Raw genomic sequence first — 20,061 nt, 5'->3', positions numbered from 1 at the left:
CCCTTGACCTTTTTTTACTGACAAGATTTGGTTGACCAGCTATATATTATCCCTTCGCGCCTGCATTTTTCAAATTTGCCGCCTTTTTCTACTGTCAAGGTCTGGTTGACCAAGTATATAAATAATAGGCAGATTAGACTCTCGTGGCTCACGCGAGAGTCTAAATTAGCTATAAACCCTTTTTGGGGTCGGACCGAAATGTCAAAGTTGTCAAACAAAACATTGGATTCGTGTTCATAATTTCGCTTTTTAAGCCCAAAAACAAATCAAATACATGACTTAAACCTCGTATTCTTCTTCTAGCGTTCTGTACTAAAGTTCCATAACGTCGGAGCGTAGCGGTCGCGTTATTGCCGTGATGAGCGCTCGTAGAAGAGTTTTATTGATATTGTTTATTAATCGTATTTTGTGACAGTGGAAATGATTCGCACGTACAAACGGAAGCAGCTGGAGTGCCGGTACATCGAGGGCGTGATGGGGCTGTGCCGGCTCTGCCTTGGGCCCGCCGAGGCGGCCGTGCCGATATTTACTGAAGACCCCGATAATATCTGCTCGACGCTCGCTATGAGGATTATGATCTGTGTCGGTTTGGATGTTCGTAACATTTGTATTTTCCTTATTACTAGCTTCTGCCCGTGACTTCGTTTGCGTGAGATGATGATAATGATAAATAAAATCCCATGCCCTCCTTGAGCCTTAAAGTCCATACGAAATTTCATCAAAATCGGTACAGCAGTTAAGTGTGAAGAGGTAACAGACACATAGAGTTTCTTTCGCATTTAGTACGGATGTTGTAAGCTTTGAGATCAGGGTGGGTAATGGGTATAGCAGTGTTTGTTTGTGTTTATCACAAATATATGTTCCTGAATTATGGAATGTTTTCTATGTATTTATATATACTATATGTCTAGTACCCAAAACACAAGCCTTTTTGAGTTTACTGTACGCCTAGGGGTTTTGTAAAATTGTGGTATAATATTTATATAAATCTCATTCTGTCAAAATTTGCAGGTGAAACGCGACGACAACCTCCCAAACCTAGTGTGCGTAACCTGCAACAGAGATCTAGAACACTACTACGCTTTCCGGAAGAAGTGTGAACTGTCATATCACAGACTGAAGTCACATCTCCAAGCGTCTCGCAACCGGCAACCAATTGAAACTGTTACAGAGAATGAGGGGATATTGAAAGAGATGATTAATCAGGACGAGAATATGAACATCAGTGAGTTTGGGTTGGAGATCGGTGAGGAGTCGGAGAGCAAGGCGGAGCCAGAGTCGGTGATCGGTGATGTGAGTATTATTATTATTATTATTTGTAAAGCAGGCAGGCAGTTGAAATATATTTATTACAGAGTTTTCCGTGTGGAGTAGAATTTGCATTGTGCTTATCAGGGATGTTGCGGATGCGGATTTTTAAAGGCTCACATCCGCGGATGCGGATGTCAAAATAGGTACATAAAAAACGTCAAATATTACATTTTAGTAATTTTATTTCAAAAAACCGGCCAAGTGCGAGTTGGACTCGCGTTCCAAGGGTTCCGTACATTAAGTCCCACTCACGCTTGACTGCTAATTTCTAATAGGTTTTTTGGCTAATGACTAAATTACCTAGCAGTCTAGCACTTACGCCGATGTTAAGACGTTCCTGTACCAACCTGTTCCACATCCGCATCCGCATTAAATCCGCATCGATTTTATGCGGATGCGAATGCAGATGCGGATGTTGAAAACAATGCGGAAGTTCCGCGGTTGCGGATGCGGATATTCGCAACATGCCTGGTGCTTATCTAATTTATTCTTAAACTCATTGACACATTTTGTAAAATTTTCAGGTGCACACGGTAAATCCTGTTCAGCAAGATACAGAAGTTCCTCAGGTTGGTTCTCCTATAATATATAAAATAGGAAGCAAAACTATATGCTAATAAAAGTTTCCTATTTCATTGCTCTCTTGTGTACCATAGCCCCTAGTCGCCATGCAATGCAAATATTGCATTATTTCAGGAAGAGTGCCGCGTGATGCTTCCCGGTGAAGTAAACACTCTCATAACATCGGTTCTCGTGAAGCTTGGTATCCTGTCGCAGCGGGATGACCAGCTAGCAGTGCTCCGGGAAGATGTGTCAAGGTTGCAGCTTGAGGCCGGGGACGGGGCGGTGGTCAGGATGGAGTTAGTCGAAGAGGTATAGTAGGACTAGTAGACATACTGAAATCAACAATTGAATTTAAAAAAATTAGATTAAATTAACATTATATACCTATTGATATTTCTACATAAACTGTAACAATTTTTTAGGGTTCCGTACCCAAAGGGTAAAAACGGGACCCTATTACTAAGACTCCGCCGTCCGTCCGTCTGTCACCAGGCTGTATCTCACGAACCGTGATAGCTAGACGGTTGAAAAGATTTAAATGAAAAGAGTTAAAATAAAGATTTAAGTGGGGCTCCCATACAACAAACGTGATTTTTGACCGAAGTTAAGCAACGTCGGGCGGGGTCAGTACTTGGATGGGTGACCGTTTTTTTGCTTGTTTTGCTCTATTTTTTGTTGATGGTGCGGAACCCTCCGTGCGCGAGTCCGACTCGCACTTGGCCGGTTTTTTTTAAGCATGATTTTTATTTTTTATTTTTGTTTTAATGGCATATAATTTGATAATTTGTTATTTGATAGTAGTAATGATATAATATTTCTATTAATTTAAAATAAACCTGTAAACTCAATAGATTTAAGAATATAGCCGTGCCCTACCAGGGCCCATGTGAAACAACTATTACCTATATAACACCTGTGTACTTACCATGGATGCAATAAATATATGAATTATGAACACACTAGTAGCATCAGTCCTCGTGAACGGATCTATAAATTCGACTTTTACGGGGGTGAAATGGGAGACAAGTCGCAGGTCGCGGTACAGTCTAAAAGATAAGCACTAAGTCTAGTCTTATTTTATTACGTAATATGTAACAAGACTAGACACGACTAGACAATGTATGTGTATCTGTATTTACATTTCAGGATGACGAGTTAGAGGCAGACAAGCAGGATTATTTAATAGAGATATCCGAGGCTCCTGAGCCGGTGGAGGCTCCGAAGGCAACCAAGGCAGGTTTCCAGCGACAGGCCAAGCTCATCGAACCGAAGCCTACCATTGTTGAACCCAAGAAAAAGACTAGCAAGATGTAAGTTTCACCATATTGAGTTTTAATTGATTTTTGTAGAAAGTTCTGGGACCTGCGGACTCAGCACGGTTCCATTTATAGGGTTCCGTACCCAAAGGGTAAAAACGGGACCCTATTACTAAGACTCCGCTGTCCGTCCGTCCGTCTGTCACCAGGCTGTATCTCACGAACGGTGATAGCTAGACAGTTGAAATTTTCACAGATGATGTATTTCTGTTGCCGCTATAACAACAAATACTAAAAACAGAATAAAATAAAGTTTTAAGTAGGGCTCCCATACAACAAACGTGATTTTTGACCGAAGTTAAGCAACGTCGGGCGGGGTCAGTACTTGGATGGGTGACCGTTTTTCTGCTTGTTTTGCACTATTTTTTGTTGATGGTACGGAACCCTCCGTGCGCGAGTCCGACTCGCACTTGGCCGGTTTTATCGACTATCACTATGCCCGTCACTTTCGCACTTACATACTTGTTAGAACGTGACAGGCATGGTGACAAACGATAAAAATACGACCGTGCTACTAGGGCTGGCGTCGGATCTGTCTGGGATCGGTCAAGTATGTGTCGGACTTGCGCACGAAGGGTTCCGTACAATTACGCAAAAACAGCAAAAAAATCACGTTTGTTGTATGGGAGCCCCACTTAAATCTTTATTTTATGCTGTTTTTAGTATTTGTGGCAACAGAAAACATCATATGTGAAAATTTCAACTGTCTAGCTATCACGGTTCATAAGATACAGCCTGGTAACAGACGGACAGACGCACAGTGGTGTCTTAGTAATAAAATTTAAAATTGTGTGATGTCTAATTTTTTTATAGTAACCTTTTTTCCTTAGCCACACGAACATAGGCGCCATGGGGTGTCCAACCTGCGGGCGGGTGCTCGCGTCGCGGTCGGCGCTGCAGCGCCACCAGCGCACGCACTCCGGCGAGCGGCCCTTCCCGTGCCCGCACTGCCGCCGCCGCTTCGCACAGAAGGAGGTCATGCACCGACACATGCTGGTGCATGAAGGTAACACTGAACAAATAATACGCAGAATCCGCTTATAATGTTATTTCTTAATTATTTTTTAAATATATATATATATATATATATTTTTTTTTTTTAATTTATTGTGATACTACTGACATACGATTTGTAATTTAATACCTAAATTTTGAATGAAATTTTGATTGTGACCGTTATTCTTCATACATTCAATTATTTCGTAATGTAAAAAACTGACAATCACAATATAAATCCCTGACAATCTACCATGTGTAATTTTAAGCGAAATTGTATATTGGCATTATTTTCAACATCCGCATCCGCATAAAATCGATGCGGATTTAATGCGGATGCGGATGTGGAACAGGTCGGTACAGGAACGTCTTAGCATCGGCGTAAGTGCTAGACTGCTAGGTGATTTAGTCATTAACCAAAAAAACCTATTAGAAATGAGCAGTCAAGCGTGAGTGGGACTTAATGTACGGAACCCTTGGAACGCGAGTCCGACTCGCACTTGGCCGGTTTTTTGAAATATAAATTACTAAAATGTAATATTTGACGTTTTTTATGGTACTATCTTGACATCCGCATCCGCATCCGCGGATGTGAGCTTTGAAAAATCCGCATCCGCGGATGTCAAAAAATCGGCATCCGCAACATCCCTGCTCTAGACATAGCATAGTCGCGCTACCCCCTCTGCCACACATACGGTAGCGTTACTCCATCTTCGAGTCAATCCCGTGCCGTGATTGGTCCGTGTCTTTGAACGGACCAATCACGGCACGGGATTCGCTCACCTCGTCCCCCGCACCCCCGTATTTTTGGCAGCATCGGTTTCATGAAAGAATTGGCCTAAGAGTCAGTAGTCAGTCTAGAGGTTGGATTGTCAGTGCACTGAATAAATAATACGTAGAATCCGCGGGTTATTCCCACTAGTTACCACCAAGTTGTTACCAGTGGTAACTACTGGGAATTTTTTTCCCACCTTTTACCACTGGTAACTACTGGGAAAAATTATTCCCAGCAGTTACCGCCAACTCGGTTTAGTGGTAACTACTGGGAATTTTTATTCCCAGTAGTTACCACCAAAATTTTGTTAGAGTTAAATACTAATAAAAACAGCATAAAAATAGTATAGTATAAATATATAGTGATTTTGAATTACCTAATAAAATCACTTGAAAAATAATCTAAATGGATTATTAAATTTATCTTACATATTTTATAGTTTTTGTACTAGTACCGGTTAAACTGTTTCAATATTCTTGGTCACGTTTAAGGCAGTTTACTAAAACACTAATCGACTTATAATTGTTTATTAAATCACTCTATATTTTTACTATACTATTTTATACTATTTTTATTAGTATTTAACTGTAACAAAATTTTGGTGGTAACTACTGGGAATAAAAATTCCCAGTAGTTACCACTAAACCGACTTGGTGGTAACTACTGGGAATAATTTTTCCCAGTAGTTACCAGTGGTAAAAGGTGGGAAAAAAATTCCCAGTAGTTACCACTGGTAACAACTTGGTGGTAACTAGTGGGAATAACCCGAATCCGCTTATAATGACATCGAAGGGAAGTGACAAACACGTCATATTAAGCGGATGTCATATAAAGCATAGTGGATTCACTTCTTATTTTTTGGTAATTTTCCCGAATTAATCTCAATTTCCATTGTAACGTAGTTTTAATAACCTGACCAATTATCAACTTATCACTGAGAACCAAACCTAAAACAACTTACATGCCACGCACGCACTATACACGAAAACCAGCTAACATGTCAGTATAACCGAGCATAATTTCATGAAAATAGGATTTATAGGTAGGTATGCGGTTTGTCACTATAAGCAAAGTCATCCGAATTTGCCACTAAGAATATGAAAACCAAACTTCGCACAGTAATTGCGTCATAGTAAGCGGTTGGTCAGTATAGGCGGAGTCATAATAAACGGATTCCACTGTACTACTAGGTGCAGAAGATTCACGCTCTAACTAAACGCGTCACGGCAGATATGACCGCTAGGTGGCGCAAGTGCCGAACAGGCATAATTGGTGTGGGCCGCATGTACTTGTAGGTACTTGTAGTGACGCGACGAAATCGCGGAGTGAGCCACGCCTGGTAATACCAACTAAATATGCCTGCTAATTTCACTTTTCTGGGCACTTATTTTAAAACTAGTAGCTCTATTAGGTGTATATTTCACAAAAACCCATGGTTAGGGGTCATGTATTAATTACATCACACACAAGTCTATTTTAAAGACCCCGCTGTTGTGCTGTGACGTGATAATGTGGAACCTTTACGCCGTACCAACAAAAAACTAAATTGGATCGACAAAAAAATCCATATCTTTAACAGAACTGGTTACAAAATTTCACAAAAATTGTTTACAATGTATTTTCACGTCTTTCCAGACTCCTACGTAGATGATTAAAAAATGTATACTTAAGAACTTCTGAGGTTTAATCTAAGGATAACGTGGCTAATTCCGTCCACGAGCACATATTTCGTTGATTTTCAACCGTAGAAAAAAAAAACATTTGCTTTTGTTTGCTGAAACTATAAGCAATCGCTGCTTTGTCGATGAATTTATCAATTTTGTTCGTGGTCCGAGAGAAACGCTAATGGACGTTATATCCCTTATGACGGAATTAGCCACATTGACCTTATTGAAATCAAAATTTTTTTTTTCTTTGCTAATAGCGGTGCGTCCACACAAGTGCTCAGCGTGCAACAAGAGTTTCACTCAACGCAACGCCCTGCACCTGCACGAGCGGTCTCACCTCCCCCCACACGAGAGGGCGCTGGCGCTGCACAGTTGCCCACACTGTCCTAAACTGTTCCTGTATTCTTCAGGTAATTGTTACATTACAGGTAAGTTGAGTATTTTGACAGCGGTGCGTCCACACAAGTGCTCAACGTGCAACAAGAGTTTCACCCAAACATAGAGAAAAAATACATAGAGTGCTCACTCCATACATCAGTTTTAGTACCAAAAAGACTATTAGCATCTAGCATCGAGTAGCGGAACTATCAGTAGTGCTACTTGACAATAGATGTAGACACTGAAATTAATAGTCTGAACTGATATATTGAGTGAGCACTCTTGTCTTACTATATTTCTCTATGACCCAACGCAACGCCCTGCACCTGCACGAGCGCTCTCACGAGAGGGCGCTGGCGCCAGGGCTCGGAAACCGTTTTATTTTTCAAACCGGTTTCGTTCATTCACCCGGAAACGAAAAGGATGTCGTTTCCGTTTGCGGTTACCGGTTAAAGAACAGTTCTATTGAGATACTAAATTATGGCGAACGCGCCTTCTGTTTTTGTGGAACGAAATTAACCGGTTAAATTAAAAATATCGAAGCGAGATAGAACAAGTATTACTATCTCTTTCACGTATGTCAACGAGTTTAACCGAGAGTCTCCTAAAGCCAAGGGTATCCGGTATTATATCGTTCTCTGCGAACCATAAAATTCCGTTCCTTTTTCTTACCGGTTAGGAGAGAGAACGTATTTTTTTAGTTCGCGTTCCATCAATTAACCGGTTTTTTAATGAACGAAATAATATAACGGTTTTGGAACGATATTAACAGGTATTTCAATACCGGTTCCGAGCCCTGGCTTGCACAGTAGGGTGGAGCGTCGTTGTATTGGAAAAAATAAAAATTTGATTATCAATGTGGAACCGGTACAAAAAGTTGCAGTTTGTCATGTAGATTATAGTGATTATATCAAGTTTCAAAATAAACACTACTTTTAGCCCTCTACCCAGCCGCTAAAGAAATCAATAAAGGTAAATTTTCATCAATTATTTAAATATACTATTTCACTAATATGTGTACATTTTATTGAAATTATATAATACTTAATAGGCGTATAATAAGTTATTACCAAATTTTTTGTGCCTTTTTCAATATTTATGAAATAATAAAATTTCAAACTTTCATATTAAACAGCAATTTCATGCAAAACAAGGAAAATGCTACAGTGTAAAAAAAATATATGAGTTATTTTTTTTTAGACGTTCTTGTGGCAAAGTAACGGTATTATTGATTACGTAAAGTATCATTTTACTGCAAAAAATGGGTTATATATAATTATGTTTAAATGAGCGTCAAATTGTGCCCTTCGGCGTCGCTTACGCCCTTTTTGGGTCATGTTCACACGTATGTTAGGCATATATTTACTTTTACTAGTAGTATCACGTTCAAAATAGTTTTCACGGTTCTGTAATTAGTTGTAAACTCCAATTTGTGCACAGTATCCGGGTTAAAGGGCCTTTTCCATAAAACCTCGATTTACGTGGTATTACCGTGTCATAAAAATATACGTTATAAACAAAAATAAGTATAGGAATATAGTATATCTGTAACAAAAAAAAAGATGTTATTTAATGAATAAAACTTGTTATAAAAAAAATAAGCATAAATTAAATTAATTAAAAATATACATATATTGCTATATATATAATCGAATAGTAGAGGGCTAAAAGTATATACCAATATTTTTTTTATTATTTTTCCCTTAAATAATAAAAAATTAGACATCATTTTAGAGGGGTTCCATTGCTATATTCAAGAATTTTGGATTTCGCTCCACCCTATTGCACAGCTGCCTATCCTAAACTAAACTGTTCCTGTATTCTTCAGGTAATTATAGAAAACAGATCAACTAATCTAATGTTGACAGCAGTGCGTCCACACATGTGCTCAACATGCGACAACGCAACTACGTAGTAATACGCAAAATTAAAGGCAAGTTGTAGCAAGACTAGCATGTAAGAGCTCTGTAACAGGGAGAACTGCCATTCTAATTCACAATAGGGATGTTGACACATGTTGAATTTTATAACAAAATCTAGTAAAATAGATAGCAAACGAGCAATTTATCACAATAATGTGGATATTAAAATAAAATATTGAAAAATTACAAAAATACAGGACCTGAAAGTTTCAAAATTTAAGTTTTTTTAACTTCCAAAAACGATAAAAGTAAGGGTACCATTCGATTCCTTACATTTCACCAAAAAAAATATTGTATAGCAACTATATACATAAACGCAATATTTCACCGACAAAAACGCAATTTTCTTGTTTTGTCCATACTACAACGTGGGCGATGACGTCACGGCCTCTGGCCGTTTTGTATAGGGCGTTTCGCGAGTGAAGTGCGACTCTCGGACTTTGACTACAATTTCTGACTTTTGTGTTACTTTAATGCAATGGGTCCCATATAGACATTTGATCCTAAAAACAAACCCGATCGATTGATACCATAAAAAAAATAGTCATGTAGCCTATTGGACTTCTCATCCATTATAATCCAGAGTTTTAATGAATATCGTCAGGTGACAAGCAAAAGTCACTAATTACTATAAAATATTTAAACAAAAATCAACCTTCTTTTCGTACTAATATGATTCACTATGGCTATGAACTTGTGGTGGTACTTAGTGACTTTTGCTTGTCACCTGACGATATAGAATTCTTAATTTCTGAAAAAGAACATATTTCACAAATAAAACAAAAGAAGCCTCGTTGAAGTGTTGATGGTTATGTATTTTCCATCAAATTCAACACCATTCAAGTTAGGTATGTCTACTTCTGTTTCCAGGTCTTTCACGCCACATGATGACGCACTCAGGACGCGTGTACGTCTGCGGCGCCTGCCGGCGACAGTTCGCAGACAAAAGTTCCGTCTTACGTCATCATAGAGCCCGACACGCGCATCTAGAGGAACCCGACGAACCCGAGTGCGTAGAAACTGAGAACGCGCCCACTGAAGATGAAAACACATAGCGGGACTAATTATATTGTGACAGGTACGCGTATGTTTAGGAAACCCGACGAACCCGATGGTGTAGAAACTGAGAACACGATTAATGTAGTCAAAAATACAAAGCGGGGCGTATGTTCTGTGTCGCTGTCGCTATAAAGCTCGACTCGTGCATCTAGATTCTAGAGGAACTCGACAAACCCGATGGTGTAGAATAGAAACTGGCAACACGCCCAATGAAGACGAAAATACATAGCGGAGCGTGTTTTTCTACGTCATCGTCACCTTAGAGTTCGACAAGTGCAGCAAGAGGAACCCGGGTGCGTAGAAATCGAAAATGAGGCAATTGAAGATAAAAATACACCCCATATTTGAGCGCGTATTCTACGTTAATATTAGAATCTACCACGCGAAATCAGAACAACCCGTGGAACCCGAGTGTGTAGAAACGTAAAGTGCGTTGACTCAACATGAAAATACATAGTGGAGCGTTCTACGTCACCACATGCGCATTGCCTAGCAGCAATTAAGACGGTTGTTGTGGTTGGTTTAAAAAAAAAAGGTAGCTAAGTCTGTGACTAAAATATTATATTTATAGTAGGTATTTTTAACTTAACGAACATAGGTAATCAAAATCATTCAGACACCTAAAACCGCACTGTAGTACATAACATTTTAAACCTATTTGAAATAAATGAAATGACTTATTCGTGGAATTTAAGCAGCGGGCGCAGCATGGTTCTTTTTTATCGCCTGTCACCATGCCCGTCACTTTCGCACTTACATACTTGTTAGAACGTGACAGGCATGGTGACAAGCGATAAAAATGCAACCGTGCTAGCGCCGCTGATCTCGAATAAAATAGAAAAGAGATCGTACTTAGGAGTTAGGACTAATGAAAACATTGTATTTAGGACTAAAAGAATTGTACTTATTTAATAACATTTCATGTGATACTTAATGAAAGATATTTATGCCTGGTTTTAGCCATTTGTATTGCAAAATAACATAATGACAGCGGTCGAAAGTCAGGTTTTTATATCTTAAGTATTGGCAAAAAATACAATAATTGCACAGCGAATTCTACATTTTATTATAGAATTATGTAAAATGTGTCAATAGTAGATTACTGCAGACGCCGGGAAAGAAGGGCTTGCCGGGTGAGTAGGTATAGCCGGCCGACCGTAGGGAGGCCGGATAGTGATACGAAGCCGGCAAGACCTTTTCACGGCTAGGCATGTATAGTGCTTTTCTCAAACATGCAATGAAATAAAAAATACACCACTCAAAAAAAAACAAATTTATAATCTTTTCTCAAACATGCAATGAAATGTCGTCGCTCCGGGCGTTATATCAGGCTTCGAAGTATCACGTTTAGGGCGGAGCAACTCCAGAGAACTGTAAAGGAATTTCATACGAAATTGAAGGCCTAGGCCGGGAAGTATTTTTTTTTTTAATTCTAATGTAAACATGGGGTCTGTGTCCATGAACAGACTAAACAGCCGAATTATATTTTTATTTTTATTTTTGGTGAATGAATGGTTTTCGGACCAAAATATCCGTGTTAACGCCTGTTATACACGAACGTACTGATATTAAGAATACGAATCTGTATGATTCAATGTGTTGATGAATAAATTTAAAATTTTGTCTATACGTAAGTCACCAGAGACCATAGACAATATTTAAAATCCTCTGCATTTATTTTATTTATAGAAATTGAGATTCTTATTATCAGATTGTGTATAATGGCCCTAATAAGGTCTATTCGAACACTACACACGCGAAATACGGACGACTTCCGTAAAAAAAAAACAATTATGGCGGGATTGGAAGGAAAATTAAAAAACTTTTGTTGTGAAGTTATAATTCGGCTGTTTAGTCTGTTCATGGACACAGACCCCATGTTTACATTAGAATTAAAAAAAAAAAATACTTCCCGGCCTAGGCCTTCAATTTCGTATGAAATTCCTTTACAGTTCTCTGGAGTTGCTCCGCCCTAAACGTGATACTTCGAAGCCTGATATAACGCCCGGAGCGACGACATTTCATTGCATGTTTGAGAAAAATAAATTTATAAGTTGATATGTAAGATAAGACTGAACATATTTCTATTCCTTTATTTTTGTTTCTCGTAGAGCTCTTATATAGTTATTTGTACAACAAGAGATCAAAGTTTGATATTTCATCGAGTGCTTATTTTGAGTCCCGTGCAAGCGAAAGATTCTATAATAGATAACTTTGATCTCGTGTAGTTCACAAAACTTTTCACCTCAGCAGTGAGAACATATTAGAGAACCCCAAAAATGTATTACTTCTTCATCACTTACCTATTCACTCATGTTTTCTTAAGATATACCAACAATTAAGTTTTCACCTCAGCAGCTCGAACAAGGGTACTTTGCTACTTAAAAACAGTGAGCAAAATCGCATTTTGCTCACTGAGTGAGCAAAATCGAATTTTGCTAATTTTGTCTCACTCAGTGAGCAAAATGCGATTTTGCTCACTGTTTTTAAGTAGCAAAGTACCCTTGTTCGAGCTGCTGAGGTGAAAACTTAATTGTTGGTATATCTTAAGAAAACATGAGTGAATAGGTAAGTGATGAAGAAGTAATACATTTTTGGGGTTCTCTAATATGTTCTCACTGCTGAGGTGAAAAGTTTTGTGAACTACACGAGATCAAAGTTATCTATTATAGAATCTTTCGCTTGCACGGGACTCAAAATAAGCACTCGATGAAATATCAAACTTTGATCTCTTGTTGTACAAATAACTATATAAGAGCTCTACGAGAAACAAAAATAAAGGAATAGAAATATGTTCAGTCTTATCTTACATATCAACTTATAAATTTATTTTTCTCAAACATGCAATGAAATGTCGTCGCTCCGGGCGTTATATCAGGCTTCGAAGTATCACGTTTAGGGCGGAGCAACTCCAGAGAACTGTAAAGGAATTTCATACGAAATTGAAGGCCTAGGCCGGGAAGTATTTTTTTTTTTAATTCTAATGTAAACATGGGGTCTGTGTCCATGAACAGACTAAACAGCCTTCAAACATGCTTCATTGCATGTTTGAGAAAAATAAATTTATAAGTTGATATGTAAGATAAGACTGAACATATTTCTATTCCTTTATTTTTGTTTCTCGTAGAGCTCTTATATAGTTATTTGTACAACAAGAGATCAAAGTTTGATATTTCATCGAGTGCTTATTTTGAGTCCCGTGCAAGCGAAAGATTCTATAATAGATAACTTTGATCTCGTGTAGTTCACAAAACTTTTCACCTCAGCAGTGAGAACATATTAGAGAACCCCAAAAATGTATTACTTCTTCATCACTTACCTATTCACTCATGTTTTCTTAAGATATACCAACAATTAAGTTTTCACCTCAGCAGCTCGAACAAGGGTACTTTGCTACTTAAAAACAGTGAGCAAAATCGCATTTTGCTCACTGAGTGAGCAAAATCGAATTTTGCTAATTTTGTCTCACTCAGTGAGCAAAATGCGATTTTGCTCACTGTTTTTAAGTAGCAAAGTACCCTTGTTCGAGCTGCTGAGGTGAAATAGTTATTTGTACAACAAGAGATCAAAGTTTGATATTTCTTCGAGTGCTTATTTTGAGTCCCGTGCAAGCGAAAGATTCTATAGTAGATTCACGAGCGTAGCGAGTGAATCTAATTTAGAATCTTGAGCGTAGTAAGGGACTCAAAAGCGCACGAGATGTAAATAACTTTGATCTCGTGTAGTTCACAAAACTTTTCACCTCAGCAGTGAGAACATATTAGAGAACCCGAAAAATGTATTCCTTCTTCATCACTTACCTCTATTCACTCATGTTTTCTTAAGATATACCAACAATTAAATTTTCACCTCAGCAGCTCGAACAAGGGTACTTTGCTACTTAAAAACAGTGAGCAAAATCGCATTTTGCTCACTGAGTGAGCAAAATTGCATTTTGCTCATTTTGTCTCACTCAATGAGCAAAATGCGATTTTGCTCACTGTTTTTAAGTAGCAAAGTATCCTTGTTCGAGCTGCTGAGGTGAAAATAATATTTTAACATACTTATAAGCACCGCACATAGCAATAAAACTTAACTTTGGGCCCATTCGATTTGTATAGGTAATTACTGTTTCTCTAGATTCCTTGATAAGTTGCGTTATATATGCCAGATCGGTTGGACAGATTGTGGTAATTGAATTGTCAGTTTAGTATCTACAAGTATCTTTAAAATACTCTATTGTTAATTTAAATTCTAATAAAAAGTTACAACTAGGTCAGGTAGTTTAATCTAGTCAATTTTGTTTTTATTTAAGTCTTTTATGTACATAACTTGAAATGGATACTTATTCAGCTATATATTACTGTTTATTGATAAATAACATTATACTGTAATGTGAAAATAAATATTCTGTACTGATCCTAGCAGACAGCTTCCTGAAGTGTTTCGTTGCTTTCAATGGAATCACTATCCTATATTGAAATAAGTGTAGGTGTATGTATGTATATAAGTCTCACTTAATGAAATTAAGTGCATATGTGATAATGCTAAGAAAATAAATAAAACACAACATTTACTTAATCGTTTTATTGGAAAAAAATTCACAGTAGTTGAAAGGCAACATGGTATTGTATAATTTTAGAAAATAATGACAAGATATAAATAGGTTAGCGTAACCGTGTCGCCAGTCGCGCAATCGCAGCGACCTGGCCGTAGCCAACATGCCAATCGCTAACGCTACGTAGCGAACAAAACGCATGTCACTGTCACACTTAGGGCCACTTGCACCATCCCACTAACCCGAGGTTAAGCGGTTAAACCGTTAACTCAGTCTCAAATTGTACTGGTCACCATGGTAACTCTGGGTTTAACCGGTTAACCCCGGGTTAGTGGAATGGTGCAAGTGGCGCTAAGAGGCAAAGCGACTCGATGGCGAAGCGCAAGCGATCGTCACCTTGGCTAGGCCCCTGACAGCATTTAGACTCGGATCATGCAACGGATGGCACTTCAAACAGAACAAAGAACGCTCGATAATATAATTTCGAAAAAACTCACGCCAACCGCATTGTAAACTATGGAATGCCTTTTATACACTTAACAATTAAACATACGCTACAAAAGCATACTAAACTGAAGCTTCTCGAATTTTGTTCAAGAGATCGCGACGCGATCGGACAGAAAGAATAGATAATTACACTTGAACCGATATCTCCTACGGCTAATTATAAATGATTATAAAAATAAATAAGATGCGGCCCGCGGCCCGCTCCAACGCTTGAGCATCCTTCTCTAATGTATCGCCGTCTCTCTCCGCCGCCGAACCGGCTTCCCACGCCTCGATCGAGCTCGCTCACTCACCTGGTGAGAGAACGGGACAAGGCGACCGAAGTATCGGAGGTAAGTTCGGCCGCTGGCCTCTACCTACGCTATCCCTACAGTAGTCAACACGCAACTATAACATACCTAATACAAATAAACATTACTGAATAAATCGACGCACAGTTTCATGACTCACATTCCCAACACACATCTATCAGTTAGAAATAAAATCCGAATTGTTTAAAAAATAATTATTAATAATAAAACGAGCCGGTGTGCCGTCGTGGTCGTTTGTAAATGTTTTTAAAATATGGTTAAAACGTGATTCCTCTTGTATACATATTCGGTTATAGCACATTATGGTCTAAAATAAAATTACTATTAAGTAATAATCAATATTTACATATAGTCCCGACTGTCGCGAGTTCGTGCTGAAAAGTGCACAGGATTCTCACCTTTCTTGCGATTTGATTAAGGTTTAAGTTCGAAACTCTAAGGGCCATTCGGACGGTTGCAATCTTACCTCTTTTAGCGTCGGTCTAAAAGCACTTTTTCAAAAATATTGGATTTAAATCCAAAATATGTACTTGGAAACAAGTTTTCCGAATCGACCGCGCCCTCTTATACAAAATATGACCTTTACCATACAATAGACTATTATTGCGTACAATTATATATCGAGAATAAAATTCTCTAAAAATACATTCGACGGACCATACATACAAATAGTTCTATACAATAGTATCTGCAAAAATTATAGACAGTTGTTGTAAATACAATTATTTGATGATTAAATTGAGATAGATTGCAAACAAAATGATTTAATATAGTCTAGTCGGAAATACTTTGTCTATACGTTTGGCAGATTATTGTCTGACATTGTTTAATAATTTGTGTATATTTTACTCAAAAGTGGCAGCATTTCGAGAGCAAATGGTCGCTGCTTTAACGAAGGACTCCCTTAGGCCGTCCTTAACTAGGATATGTTTAAAACGCTTACAAAACTTGGTCCAAACCGTAGACTGGTGGGCTTTTCGATATTTAACCGTTAAACTCGGATATAAGTACTAAATTAGAGCTTTATTAGCACAAATGGTATATTTATTCTAGATGTCTTTATATAAATTGACCGCAATAGTCTTTAGTTTAATTTCTTAGTAAGTGATGACATTACTGACAATGTTATTATGCCTAAGTCGGTTACAATACTGATAAATAGTTCTCACAGATCATGACCACACGTACAAAAATTAGTCTTTTACATAAGGCAGCTCTTAGTCGCAATATACAAGAACTATTTCACATATAAGGTCTTATTCCAACATTCAATGTTTCTATTGTAAATATGGACATGGCAAAATATTGACATTTAAACAATCAATGTTTTAAGTGTCGTAAATCTGGACACGGCAAAATCTTTCAACATTAAATGTTTTAAGTGTTGCAAATGTGGACACGGCAAAATCTTCCAACATCCAATGTTTTAAGTGTTGCAAATTTGGACATCGACACAGGAAAATACTGTTTCGAACATTCAATGTTCTGTGAGGGGTCGGCAAACTTTTGGGAAGACCCAGCTGAGTAGTAAACGACCTATTTTAGGAGTCTCACAGAGCAAAATGGTGTTTTTAGTACTCTAATAGACAAAGTGTAAAGTTTCTGACCCCTGTTCTAAGTGTTGCAAATATGGACACGGTGAAATATAACCCCCAGTCACCGCATTGAGCCGGTCTCGTCTCCATGTATCCGGTTACATGTTTTCGAACTGGTCGACGCGACGCTTGGTGTTGCCCTTGCGTATCTCGCGCAGCGTCTTGTACTTGTCGCGGCCCTGGCGCACGTTTTCGCGGTGGATCTTGTCCATGGCGGTCTCCTTGGTCTCGTCGCGGGACTGTGCGAGGTCTTGCTTCAGAGCCTGAATGGGATAAGCTTGGATTAGTTTTTGGGTAGTTGAAGAAGTAAATTAGTTATTTTAATTCACACACAAAGCGTATAATTGTTGTAGATGTGCATTTCGTAGGTATAACAGTGAAATACATGTTTTTACAATTACAGTGAAAGTGGGCTGGGTTTAATAGTTATTGGTTTTAAAAGGGGGTAAATTTGTCGTTTAACTTTTTGTGCTAATATTGAAATCTGAGCAGCGAACGTTTATAAATTGTCATGCTCTTTGTCCGTTATTTTATTTTAAATATTTATCATTCCAAGAGAACATGAAGAGACCCAAAATTAGTATCTAATTAATGATTTGCCATTCTTGTGAATAAAACGCAACTTTCTCATCATAAATAAACAAAAATACGAGTCGGTGTTGTGATAACATATTTAGTTATTACTTCAAGTAGGGTAACAATTTTATTTTATAAAATGAAGAAGTTACTTTTAAATAAGTTTTTGGCAAATAATTTCATTTTCGGTACAAGCTTTTATCGCCGACTGTATTTTTCTCACGACAGAGAACTAATACTCATCGAGACAATTCTAAAAACCCCTAACACAATTAGGTCGCGTTGTTTCATCGCAGAGTTCCTACGGCCACCTCCCGTCTCCATCATCAGATCAGCTCGATGGTACCATAATATTGCATCGTCACCCGACTTACACGTGCATGCAAAATTTCAGCTCAATCGGAAACCGGGAAGTGGATCAAATTTAACTTGCAAGATTCCATTACATAGTTACATACAGGTCGACCTAATAAAAGCTTGTTAAAATTTAATTCAATCGCATATTTTGCGCTCACCCCGCAGGAACCGGGCCATCTATGACACCTCGCAACTATATCTTATCGGTCTGCAAACATAATTTTTGTAAAATTATGTTTTGTAAAAGGAAAGTGTATCTATTTTCTGAGAATAACTTTAATGTTAATTTTAGGGTAAGCAATAAGCATAGCATGATATCAACTAAAAAGTAGGTGCATAAAACTGTAAAAATGAGCGCTGTCTCGCCAACAAACTGCATGTTAAGCAGTTTGGCGAGGAACTATAAAAATTGTTATGTAAAATAAATTTAATGTTTTATTATATATTTGTAATCTGATATCTTGACTCTCTCTATTGACTTATTATTATTATTTTGGACATAGTATTCATTTTTATTTTTATTACTGTTAAACCTACCTGCCTTAGTTTAAGTTATGTCGTAGAAATTGTATTTGACCATTGTACTTGACATTTCACTTAGTATTATTGTTTTGTTTTTTCTGTTTGACTTAGGTATAGTTGTGTGTTTTATTATTTCTGTTTTCTGTATTGTTGCGATCTCTTGTGTTTTTAAAAATTGTATTTGCATGCACTTGTGTTTTTTTTTATGCAAATAAGTGATTGAATATGAATATGAAAAAAAAATAAAGCGTGTCAGGTTACCCATAGAGAAAAAATACATAGATTGCTCACTCCATACATCAGTTTTAGTACCAAAAAGACTATTAGCATCTAGCATCGAGTAGCGGAACTATCAGCACTGCTACTTGACAGTAGATGTAGCACCGACCGGAAAGTCTTATGCTGTTGAGATAAGACTTTCCGGTCGGTGCTACATCTATTGTCAAGTAGCAGTACTGATAGTTCCGCTATTCGATGCTAGATGTAGACACTGAAATTAGTAGTCTAACTGATGTATGGAGTGAGCACTCTTGTCTTACTATATTTCTCTATGGGTTACCTTAAGCTGGCTGTGCAGGCGCTCGTTCCTCTCGGCGAGCGTGTGGCGGTCCTCGACGGGGTCGACCAGGTCGTCCGGGGCGCCGGCCAGCTCCTGTCCGCCCGCGTCCGTCGCATATTTTGCGCTCACCCCGCAGGAACCGGGCCATCTATTCCACCTCTCAACTAGATATTAACGGGAAGCAAATAAAGCGTGTCAGGTACCTTAAGCTGGCTGTGCAGACGCTCGTTCCTCTCTGCGAGCGTGCGGCGGTCCTCGACGGGGTCGACCAGGTCGTCCGGGGCTCCGGCCAGCTCCTGTCCGCCCGCGTCCGAGCCGCCGTCCGAGCCCGCGTCGTCCTTGCCCTCCGCCACGTGGTGGTGCGAGGGCGTCACCGCCGCCGCCAGCAGCGCCGCCGCCTCGTCCTAGCGCAAACGGAACATTCGTTAGACGATCGAGGACTATTTCATCAGCCGGACTAGCACATGATTGGCGCGAGAGTATCTCGCGGCGAGATAGACTATCCGTCCCTCTTTTATTAACACAGTTCGAAAATGACGGGTAGTCTATCTCACCGCGAGATACTGTCGCGCCAATCATGTGCTAAGGGTGCTGTCGTTACAATTATGTAGTTCCTTCATACCTAAATCCTATAATAACACGTGACACCCTAATTCTTTATAAAATATGGCAACCGATTACATAAAGTGTCATTCAATAGAACTTGCTAACTATGTAAACAAACCGCCATACTAAAATTGGCACTGAATGTCAAATTACTAGTAACTTTTGTTTACATAGTTCGCAAGTTCTATTGAATGACACTTTACATGCCTCCGGGGGCCCGTTTCGCACAAGCTTTTAACTTGTAATACGAGCGGATGTCACTTTTTGACAGTTTTCAACTTTTGAAAGGGACCTTCTTCACTTGAGTTACAAGCTTTTTCTCAAAAATGGACGGCAAAGTCGACGTTGCCGGTTAAAAAATAGGTCGCGAAGTGCGTAGTTTATGGTCATTCAAAAAATTAAAAACATTGCAGTCTCGATTTCGGGACTGCAATGTCGCATACAAATTCCATTATTTAACGAGTTCCAAACTTTTTAAAACTTTAAATGGCCATATCAAATGA

At 38.6% G+C, this 20,061-nt stretch overlaps 2 protein-coding genes across 2 annotated transcripts in view; one reads left to right on the top strand and one right to left on the bottom strand.

Moving 5' to 3' along the window:
• The first annotated feature begins 237 nt into the window (after positions 1 to 237).
• LOC134649724 (zinc finger protein 449-like) lies at positions 238 to 10,069 on the top strand. The gene is made up of 8 exons (XM_063504555.1): positions 238 to 594; positions 1,012 to 1,293; positions 1,836 to 1,880; positions 2,008 to 2,184; positions 3,022 to 3,185; positions 4,022 to 4,197; positions 6,887 to 7,039; positions 9,800 to 10,069. The coding sequence occupies exons 1-8, from the start codon at positions 421 to 423 to the stop codon at positions 9,982 to 9,984; spliced, it is 1,356 nt and encodes a 451-aa protein (XP_063360625.1). The 5' UTR covers positions 238 to 420; the 3' UTR covers positions 9,985 to 10,069.
• A 6,879-nt stretch (positions 10,070 to 16,948) lies between these two features.
• The window catches only part of LOC134649405 (moesin/ezrin/radixin homolog 1), a 38,180-nt gene continuing 35,067 nt past the window's right edge, over positions 16,949 to 20,061 (bottom strand). Inside the window, exons 9-10 of the mRNA XM_063504155.1 lie at positions 19,156 to 19,356; positions 16,949 to 17,201 (exon numbers count right to left, since the gene is read on the bottom strand). Coding sequence (XP_063360225.1) covers positions 17,037 to 17,201; positions 19,156 to 19,356 — 366 coding nt within the window. The 3' untranslated portion in view covers positions 16,949 to 17,036. The remainder of the gene's footprint in view (positions 17,202 to 19,155; positions 19,357 to 20,061) is intronic.

Source organism: Cydia amplana, chromosome 7, assembly GCF_948474715.1.
Source record: "Cydia amplana chromosome 7, ilCydAmpl1.1, whole genome shotgun sequence".
NCBI classification, from domain to species: Eukaryota; Metazoa; Arthropoda; class Insecta; order Lepidoptera; family Tortricidae; genus Cydia; species Cydia amplana.
The sequence above is the reverse complement of the archived record's forward strand: the minus strand, read 5'-3'. Positions and strand labels throughout refer to the sequence as shown.